The sequence below is a fragment of the Arachis duranensis genome, chromosome 1, assembly GCF_000817695.3.
Source record: "Arachis duranensis cultivar V14167 chromosome 1, aradu.V14167.gnm2.J7QH, whole genome shotgun sequence".
Lineage (NCBI taxonomy): Eukaryota > Viridiplantae > Streptophyta > Magnoliopsida > Fabales > Fabaceae > Arachis > Arachis duranensis.
The window spans coordinates 33,339,157-33,350,167 of NC_029772.3; the positions used below are offsets into that span (position 1 = coordinate 33,339,157).

An 11,011-nucleotide genomic window follows, 5' to 3' on the forward strand; every position below is an offset into this window, starting at 1 on the left:
GTGCGTCAACGAAATCTGCTGCGATAGTGACTGAGATTCTTGCTAGCCGAGGGAAGGGGGTTGTCAGGGCACCGGAGGGGACACACTGGGAAGAGGGGGATTAGAGATCACCGGGGTACGGAAAAATAAGAGGAGCACAATTTGAGGTGGCGGTGGTGTGTTTGAGGGACCGTAGCGACGTTGGTGGGAGATAATACGGACGTCGAAACTTTCTGCTGGGGGGCGGTGGTTGCAATGACACAGGTGAAGCTGTGGCGACGAGAGGAGATACTGGAGATTGGGTGAAAATGAAAGTATTAGAAGTAATCGTCTGTAGTGGGAATAACTTAAACTGCAAATCCTAAGTTTTAAAATTTTTAAATTTTATAATTAGATAATTAATTTAAAAATCTGAATTTTAATTATAATTGACTTTCTAATTTTAAATTATTTTTCACATTGTTCATTCAAATCATTGTTTCCATAGTTTCTCTTTTTGAAAATATAAATAATAAAAATAAAAACTTAAATTTATTATATAATTAAATCTTAACAACTCACTTTATCTCTTTATAGACCTTTTCGTTTAAAAAAGGTTTGATCCATTCAGTCATTCAATAAAGATCTCCCGAATTCCTTAACATAACTGGGCTGGACCTCAATCATTATAACTGTCTGTTTTGTGAACTGGGGAAGCCCAATAATACCATTCCAAAGACGTGACTTTGTTCCTTCCTCTCCTCACTCCCTCTTTTTCTTTTTCTTTCTCTTTCTGACTTACCCACACAGCCACAGAGACACTTCCAAGTTACAACTCTTGAAGCTATGGAGATTGCTGCCACCGCAGCTTCCACCTTCTCCCTCAACAGACCCACCCTCCCCTTTCCATCTTCTTCTAGAATCCATCCCCCCATCAGAGCCCTCAACTCCTCTTCCTCCGCAGCCCTCAGAGCCTCTCTCTCTACCAATTTTGTTGCCCCTTTCGCCACCTCCGCCAGCAGCGCCTCCAGCCCCTTCGCCGGCCACAAGCTACGCCCTTCTTCTCTCAATCCGGCGTCGTTTCGTGGCACCAAGGGTAAACGAGGCGTCGTTACTATGGTACACTCTTCCAACACCTTCCTCTTTTCTCGAACCGAATTTCACATTATTGAATAGCCAAGACATTGACGTGAAAGTTGAAACTTTCAATGTATCTCTATGAAATTTTACAGTTTGAATTGTGAATTTTGGTTTGCACGTTATAGTATATAATACACGCTGTAAATGGTCTCAGGGTATTTATTTGTTTATTTATTTATTTAAAATTTTGATAAGTTGTGCAAAATCTTTACACTTTGAAGTATAAACTTTGCTATAATTATAAAGGACAGACCGGCATGTTTCTATGTAGTTCCTTTTATGAATCAATGAAGACATACGTATGTATGTATTCAATTCAGTTTAAATGTTTGCGTGTTAATACAGTACAGATTGGAAGAAAAATGCTTCTTAGTTAAGAGTTCTATTTCAAATGCTTCCCTTTAGCACATTACATTCCTGTGCTGTAGCTAAAGGAGGGAGCTGTTAGTGGTAAGTGTTTAAGTTGCGGAATAAGTTGTTTGATGAAGTCTTACATGATCCTTTTCACTTCCCCAAGCCTCACTTCTTTTTCTTAGTTGCCAAAAGTGCTGGCCTTTTCAGGCAGAGAAAATGGACATTCTTGTAATAGAGAAGCCGGGAACTTGGATATCCAAATGCTTCATCTTAAGCTCCTCAATTGAAAATAATTAATCAACATAAAATAGTAAATCTCGGATTTGAATGCTTGTCTTTTCAGAACCTATAGAAACTTTTTGATATAAATATCAGTCTGTTTTGTTTATGTTTCATCTACTTTTTTACATGCGTTTCTTTCAGGATGTGACGAAGAAAATAGTGAAAAAGGGATTCTGGATTTTATGTGACGAAGAAAATAGTGAAAAAGGGATTCTGGATTTTTCTAGTTTTTTAATATTTCCTTATGCAATTTTGAAAGCAAAACAAAAAAAAAGGGGAAAAAAGAATAGATAAAATTGGATCTTAGATTGCAAGATAAGAAGATCTTTGCTAGTTTGCCTTGTGCTTGATAGGGAGATAGTGCTTTTATCAATAGTGGTCAGCATAGTTTCTGCATTGCCTCTTTGGTGGATAACTGGGAGAGGATAGGGAGCTCTATTCATTCTTTACTTTTGTAATTTGTTTTGTTGCCTGGTTTCCAATACATGTATCGTCTTTCTTCTTTTCTTTTCTTCTAGCATGCTGATAGATTTTCTTGTTTTGCTTAATATAATAAAGTTTTTTATGGTCATGGCTGTGCAGTATCATGAACAAATATTTCATAACATATATGATTCCGTTCTGAAATGTTATTGTTATGCTAATAATTGATTTAACTTGGTACAACAATTCATGTTGGTTTGTTCCTTTTTGCTTCTTGTCTATGAATAGGTTATTCCGTTCTCTAGAGGAAGTGCATGGGAGCAACCTCCACCAGACTTAGCTTCCTACTTATACAAAAATCGAATTGTTTATTTGGGCATGTCTCTTGTTCCATCCGTTACAGAGTTAATACTAGCTGAATTTCTTTACCTTCAGTATGAAGATGAGCAAAAGCCTATTTACCTATACATAAACTCCACTGGGACAACTAAGGTAAGTAGCACTCTTTATGATGTGTTATTAATATTGTCATTTCATGTTCATGAAAAGTATTTCTCAATTTTCATAGCTTGACGTCCGCTCTTTGTATTTACTAATTTGGGTTGAAGCATTCGTATCACTGAAATGCAAATAGCACTTTAAAAGGAGTAGTTTGATGCAGAAGTAGGAAATGTTATGACAAGGAATAGGAAATAAAAAGTTGGGAAAGGAGGAGAGGGACTGAGGAGTTGGTGTATCGGAGGGAGATACCGGAGTAGATTTGGTAGTTTAAATTTCACTAATCTTTTAGAAGCAAAATTGGTTTGTTAGTATAAATGCATTTAATTCAGGAATAATGAAAGACTGTAGTTGGATGTTATCCCCGTTTGCAGTCAGCAGCGTGGGCATTAAGCATAGTTTTGTCTTATTTTCACCCAAAATTGCAAGAGTTGGTCAATCATTGAGTTGTATATTCTTAAATGTATCAACTTTTGTTTTGATTTTGATATGATATGCACATTATTGCTGGATCATAGATTATTGTTTGCAAGTTATTTAATGTTGCACTATATGTCAACCCAGCATTTAGAAAGGAAACTTTTGGAAAATAGGCATTAAATGGATAACAAAAATCAAGTAATATAGGATGAGTGTATCAATTCACGCCTTTGAATAGCATAGTCAAATAAAGAAATCATTAAAATGCAAAAACCAATATGTATCTTCTAGTATCTTATACAACAATAACTCCAAGAACAAGTAAACTTTATCATATCAGGTGTGTTTGTGTTTAGAATAAATCAACATAGCTGGATTGTAATTCTTTCATTTTTGGGCACTGAAGTGTTAAATTGTGCTAACCCTTGCTGTTTTACTTTGCAAGGCAGAAATTATTGCAAATGATTCCCATAAGATGCTAAAATAGTGATCCCTATATGTTGGTGATTACTTTAATAGGATATTATTTATTTCTTTCAGGGAGGTGAGAAGTTGGGTTATGAGACTGAAGCATTTGCAATTTATGATGTGATGAGGTTAATATCTATGCTTTTTTTTTTATCATCTTGTCTATCTTTATGTTACTTATGTTGACAGATGTCTTTTAGTTGAGAACATGTATAACAACTCTTTATTTTCTTTTCCATTCTGATTTCGGTGGGGAAACCTAAAATCAGGATGTTGGTGCTCCATGCAAAAATATATAAAATAATAGTATGAAATGCCATATTCATCCTTTCTTTTTCCATTTCTTTCATTTTATCCCATTCCTCTTTATGCTTTCTTGCAACATTAAATAACCTTGAACTTGAAATTCTTAGGCAGATCCTTGAAGAGGCCACCACATTGAGCAAAATGTCCATGTTGTTGACTAAATATCCATGGTTGCTAGTTATATACAACAATAAAGACCAACTTTGGGCCAAAACGGGCCTTATATTTGTTATACTGGGAGCAATGAGAAACAAATATTAATTGGGGTTAAGGGAGGAGTCATCATCATAACTTTATATTTTAATTTCACAATTGTGTGCTGCTTGTTGGAATACGGTATGATATTAGAATGCGAGGATTTTTTAGTTTTTATTTTTTTTAAAAAACAATTCTTTCCCTTTTAGGGAAGATTATTGGAGGTGGCGGTGCATGTGTAGAAGAGGAAGAAAGAGAGAGGGACAGAAGGAGGGGGGAGAGGAGGAGAGGAGGTGGAGGATAGGGCATAAGGGACAAAGTGAGGAGATGAGTTGCCACTATACCCTGTAGACTTGAAAAATGGGGAGGGAAGTCATGGAGTGGGGTAGTGAAAGAGAGATAGAAAGACAAAATAGAAATTTCAAAATAAAATTTACTTTTGAAGTATTTAAATACAATAATAACAACAATAACATTCTATTCCATATAGCATAGCAGGGCTTAATTTTATGTTCATCTCTGCCACTCTTAATTTTATGTTCATGCTCACCCTTTGTCATCTAACATTCTATTCCATATAGCATAACCGGTCTAAGGGTAATGTGATAAAATTTACATTTAAATTTTAAAGGTACCATTTTGTTATTTAGAGAACCAGACGCATTTTGCCACTTTGACCTGCCTTTTTGGATTTTATGTTTTACATCCTCTATTTCTTCGTTATCCTGTATGATATTCAAGATACTTAAAAAACTTTACTTGTGGTAGTATGCTTTCTCTAATTTTCACTTCTCTATTAGTGTTTCCCCTCCGTGTGCCAAATTTACATTCCATATATTCTGTCTTACTGAGGCATATGTGCAAACTGTACCTCTCTAAAGCTTCTCTCCACTAATATAGCTTTTTATTTAAATCCTCCTTTGATTCTCCCATAAGGACGATGTTATCGACAAAAAACATGCACCATGGTACGGGTACTTGTATATGCTCAGTGACCACTTCTAAAACCAATATGAAAAGATATAGACTTAGAGATGATCCTTGGTGCAGTTCTACACCAATGAGAAACTCCTCTGTCACACCATCTCAAGTCTTCATACTAGTTGTAACCCATCGTACGTATTCCTAATTGCACAAAAATATGCAATCATTACTCTCTTCTTTTCTAAAATCTTCCATAAGACTTCTCTTGTTATCCTATGATATGTTTTTTTCAAGATCAATAAACACCATACGTAGATCCTTTATGTTACTCCAATACCTCTCCATCATTCTTCTTAACAAGTATATAGTTTCAGTGGTGGATTTACATAGCATAAAACCAAATTGGTTCTCTAGAACCTGTCTCTCCTGTCTCAACTTCCATTCTATCTCCCTCTCCCATTCATGGTATGACTCATGATCTTGATTCCTCTGAAGTTTTCACAATTTTGTATATTCCTTATTCTTGTAGATAGGGACTAAGGTGCTCTTCCTCCACTCATTTGCAATCTTCTTAGGTAATGATAAAAATATTTTTGTAAGAATCTTGGACCACTAAGGATCTAAATATACTTTCCCACCAAAGAAAGCTCCTTCTTTTCTACCCTCAACTCTCATGGGCATATAGAATGGTAGAAGTTTATTACCAACTTTTGCCAATGAAGGCCCAGCATTAAAATCATTATGTTATTATATCTTATTAGTTTTTAATTTCACACAATATGAAATGTTTATTATATCTTTTTATTGTGTAACTTGTTCACAACTTCAATTTCTGGTTGAAAGTTTGTGTTTATAAATCTAGCTAAGTTGTCTTGTTATAGGTATGTCAAGCCTCCTATATTTACCCTTTGTGTTGGTAATGCTTGGGGAGAAGCAGCTTTGCTTTTGGCTTCTGGTGCAAAGGGAAACCGTTCTGCTTTGCCATCATCAACAATAATGATAAGACAGGTATGATCTAGAATATTTCTTTCTATACTTAGTCTATGTCGATTATGTTGAGGATCTTTTCCATAATTCTAGAATATCTTAACATATTATAATTTTCAATTTGCAGCCAATAGCAAGGTTTCAAGGACAAGCAACGGATGTTAACCTTGCAAGAAAAGAAGTCAATAATGTGAAGACAGAATTGGTTAGAACAATAATGATCTTTTCTATACTTTTATGTGTGTCGGTTCAACTTTATGTGATCATTATTATGAAAAGTTATGCGGCTGTGCTTTATTTTGTGTGTGGTAGAGCTATGGCTTAACGCTTTCTTGTTCCCTTCAACCAGAGGCTGCAATTATGAATGATTACTTATGTTTGAGACTATATATATGTTTGGGCTTCAATAGTCTATTTATGCATGTTTTAGATTTAAATGCTGATCCTTATGATTGAGGATTTCATTCATTATCATTAACTAATATTGATTTAAAGAATACAGATTATAACAACAAAAGTTCACTTAATTCTTTCCATTTTTCAAGGTTAAATTATATGCAAAGCATATTGAAAAAACACCTGAGCAGATTGAAGCTGATATTCAGCGCCCAAAGTATTTTAGTCCAAGTGAAGCTGTCGAATATGGTATCATAGATAAGGTATTTGCCATCTCAAAGTTACATTTTGGTGCTCACATCTTTCTTTCTTTATTTTTTAATTATTATCATCATCATCATCATCATCATCATCATTATTACTATTATTATTATTATTATGGGTTTGGGGGAGGAGGGGTGTCATTTACTTTGCGAAATAAATGTTAGTCTTTTTGCAGGTATTATACAATGATAGAAGCACCGAGGATCATGGAGTTGTTTCTGACCTCAAAAAGGCACAGCTTATTTAGCTGTTTGAGAGGTTGAATCGCTAGTTGTTAGTGTTTTTCAGGTAAGTATGTCTGGAGTCATCAATTTGTCATATTAAACAGCTCCTGTAGCTCCAAAACTGAATGGATCCATAACACCTCCAACATATTAGTAAAAGAGGGCAGCTCAATGCTCTAGTCTCCTTCCTAATGGGGTAGTGCATGGGTTGATATATTCCATTATATCCTTGCAAACAGAGTTTGTTTCTAGGATTTGATCCCGTAATCTCCAAGTTATATATGACAGCCTTACAGCAAAGTGTACTGCCCTAGTCAGTTAGGCGGTCACCTCCGGTCATGTTTACATTCTGAATAAGCTCTAACGTTTTTTGTGTCTATGGAATGATTAATTGTCCAAAGTTGTCCCCATGATTGCACTAGCCACGAGTTAGTGCGTGATACTTGTGCTGAAACAAGGAAGCTCTAAATGTGTTAAACTTTTTGGGCACACCATGCTTTCAATAAGATTCTCAACCCTTTATGATATAAAGTAGTAAGGTGCTTTTGACATTGGCATCCACAACCTATACAGTTTTTCTATTATGTTCTATTCCACTACTAGGTGCAAGCATAAAGACTTTCTTTATTAGGAGTTATTGCCTGTACTTTAAATGCAATTCTTCCCCACCCACTCTCCCGTGAAATCTGAAAAAGTAAGCCTCAAGGAGAACGGACACGTAGAACACTTTGGGTGAGATTGCTGCTTGATTGAGATGAGTGTGTCCACTAGATTTAGGTTGTGACTGGGTGGGGGAATGGTCTTCCTTTTATTTGGCTTGATATAATTTGATATTTGGTTAGTTGCTTGCTCGTTTTGGACACTTGCCACCTACGGATGTGAGAGATTGGAATTATGAGCCTTGCACATATGATTGTCCTTTCGTCTTTATTGTATATTTTATGCATTATCTAAGATTATAAAGTTGCGTTTGTTTATAAGGATAGGACACTGAGACATGAATACAGAGACATTGTGTCCTATGATACTGAATTAGTGTATTTTGTGTCCTCCTTAACATGAAGGATATAGAGACACTGCGCGGAGACACAATTTATTTTTTTATTTTTATCACTATAAGATTTTTATAGTTATATTTTTTATCATTTTATTTTTTATTTTAAATTTTATGTGAAGAAAAAAATGGATGTAAATTAGACTTTTTATTGTTTGTTCTATTTTATGTTCAGTTTATCACCAAACGAAATACAAAAATACTAATTTTTTTGTCTTTGTCTTTTGTGTCATGCTCTCAGTGTCTTGTCTTGTCTTGTTCTCAAAATCAAACGCAGCCTAAGTGATATGTCTTTTGTATGGGTTGGTTCCTAGGTGACATGTCTCATACCTATATTCTTGTTTTCGGTTTTATTTATTTATCTTTCAGAAATGATTAGGTCCATGCAGGATGTGAGTGTTCATGGATTAACTTATCTAATTTGACATTTTTGTAACAGTATGTATGAATTTGAGTGAACTTTTGTTTTACACTCAGGATTTGATTAGAAACTTATAAAACTATGACGACCTAATTGAAAATTGAGCAAAACTGTAAAGATTGCTAAAATAATTAAACTGAATCATTGATTCACAAGATGGGGGGTTCTATAAGAGTATCTAAATTCTAATCAATGGTCGAACCCGAAATCTATGCATGTTGTAGTAAAGTCTAATGATCAAATAAGTGGATCTATTCTTGGTTCAGCATGAGTAAGCTGTGTAAGTATGCTATTGTTCTGATATATCTGAATGTTGTTTTATTCACTACAGACAATGGAGACTGGGAAATGTAAATCAGCTCAAATGAAGACGTAGAAGACCAGAAGCCGTGATCTGAAACCATGCCATGCCAAACCCTTGTCCAAGCAAGAAGCAACTAGTAGAAATCAAAATCTAGGTGTTAATACCGTTAAATTATTTTTGCCTCCCCCCAACAAGAGGCATTGATGTCTATTTCTGTCTACATTGTAATATGTTGTGCGTGATTGTATTCCGGTTAATTTTATTCTAAATTTTATAAAGTTTTGCTGCCAAAACTAGAATTAATGAAAGTTGGAATAAGCTAGTGTTTGAATCAGCTTATTTTCAGCCCAAAAACTATGTAAATGTACTCGTTAGATTAGATAGTTCATTTAATGCTTGGTTGCTAAACATATAATTTAATATTAAAAAACGTTATTTGGTAGACACTTATACACTATTGACTTGTTCTTGTTTTTTATGATAACTGCTTACCGAGAGGACGACGAAAGGACTACATGACAAACATACCGTTCAAGGTAGAATGTTAGGTAGCAAGACAGTAAAATTTTTTTTATAGACAACATTAATAGTGTGATCTGAAATTGTGCCTTTAGAACCAACAGATAATATCTTCAGTCCAGAATGCATGTTGACCCGAGATAGCGTAACATAAAGCTGACCATGAGTAAAAACAGGCCTTGGAAATGGAAGATACACGCCAACAGTTGATAGCGTTTGACCTTGGAACTTGTTTATGGTCATCGCAAAGCAAAGCGCAACTGGAAACTGTCGTCGAGTAAACCTGATCGGTAATGCATCATTATTAGGTGATATGTTCATCCTGGGAATAAAGACAACTTTACCAGTATTACGACCTGCTAATATGACGCACTCAATGACATGGTCGCCAAGACGTCTAACTGCATTCGCGTACCGTTGCATAATCCATCGGATTGGTCAATATTGCGAAGAAGCATCACAGGAACACCGATTTTAAGAACTAACCGATGTTGGGGAATTCCTAAACAATTCAATGCATACAATGACTCCGTGCTCATTGTGTATACCAGATGACCATCTTCATTAATTAGTGTATCAGAGCTCAAGTAAACCCTCTCGTTGTCAGGCATCAAAGACATCACATGATTGTTTACTTCAGTTACAACATCAAGTGTTGGTGCTAATATACTTCTACCCTTAAAATAATCCATGCTAGAAGAATGGAGTAAGATGTCAGGATAAACGAACAACACCAAATCATGCAGACATGGAGACTCAATATCCAGCAGCAAGTTGTCGGGTATTCTAATCACTGATTCGCCATCGGTGCTGTCTCCGAGTAACCCGTCACCAATTTGAAGCAGCCATTTAGAAAATTCCTCTAATTGTACACCGTGGATATCTCGCGAACCACGGCACAGCCTCATGTTTTCAGTTAACTGCAACACTTGGCAAGATTGCCACAGGTAGAAGCATTAGTACACGAATGAACGATCTTTTCCCGGGAACCACGAGGAATCACAGGCAATATCTGACGGAAATCACCTCCCAAAACAACAATTTTCCCACCAAATGGAGCATCAGGATTATATCCACGATCAAAACAAAGAACATCTTTAAGGCACTTGTCGAGCGCTTCGATGCAAAATTTATTTAACATAGGTGCCTCATCCCATATAATTAATTTTGCAGATGAAATAACACGCGCGAGGGGTGTGCCTTGCCTTATATTACAAATAGAGTCCTGGTTAACACTGAGTGGAACCTTAAAGCGTGCATGAGCAGTTCGCCCATTAGGCAACAACAGCGTTGCAATGCCACTGGATGCAATGTTGAGAACAATATCACCCTTCGACCTCATTGAAGCAGACAGTGCATTCCATAGAAAAGTCTTACCAGTTCCACCGTATCCACACACAGAAAAAACCACCAGCGCCACGACTAACTGCATTCGCTATTGTGTCGAACGCAACGCGCTGGTCTCGATTCAGCCGAGAACACAAATCCACGGAAATACTTGCCAACTCTGTCCTATCGAAATTGAGCTCATAAAAAATGACTGTGTGGAAAGGTTCAGTCGAATCAACAGAATCAGAAAACAGCATGTAAGTAAATTCTTTTAGGTTCCTACCATTCGGCTGCAAAAGATTTTCGATTTTGGCAAGCGTGATGGACTTAATCTCATGAACGGAACGTTGGAAGCCTAAAATCAAAATGCAAGATACTTACATCAGAACCAAATTCGACACGATGATGACGGGAAAGTAAAATAAATGCATAAAACACTGCAAGAGGTGGAAAAGAAGGAAACTTTTTAAATGGATTGGTCTGAATTTTTGGCAAAACAATAACACAATAGCATAAACAATCTAAAAATTTTACCCAAGTTATGT

General features: G+C 35.9%; 2 protein-coding genes across 2 annotated transcripts; one reads left to right on the forward strand and one right to left on the reverse strand.

Moving 5' to 3' along the window:
* The first annotated feature begins 716 nt into the window (after nucleotides 1–716).
* LOC107484469 (ATP-dependent Clp protease proteolytic subunit-related protein 4, chloroplastic) lies at nucleotides 717–9,071 on the forward strand. Its single transcript, XM_016105039.3, has 8 exons — nucleotides 717–1,077; nucleotides 2,446–2,649; nucleotides 3,616–3,671; nucleotides 5,850–5,976; nucleotides 6,083–6,160; nucleotides 6,501–6,614; nucleotides 6,791–6,903; nucleotides 8,646–9,071. Exons 1-7 carry the CDS (start codon nucleotides 805–807, stop codon nucleotides 6,860–6,862), a joined length of 924 nt encoding a protein of 307 aa, XP_015960525.1. The 5' UTR covers nucleotides 717–804; the 3' UTR covers nucleotides 6,863–6,903; nucleotides 8,646–9,071.
* A 78-nt stretch (nucleotides 9,072–9,149) lies between these two features.
* LOC107484651 (uncharacterized) lies at nucleotides 9,150–10,045 on the reverse strand. The gene is made up of 2 exons (XM_016105202.1): nucleotides 9,553–10,045; nucleotides 9,150–9,493 (listed from the first exon to the last, which is right to left on the reverse strand). Exons 1-2 carry the CDS (start codon nucleotides 10,043–10,045, stop codon nucleotides 9,150–9,152), a joined length of 837 nt encoding a protein of 278 aa, XP_015960688.1.
* Between the last annotated feature and the right edge of the window lie 966 nt (nucleotides 10,046–11,011).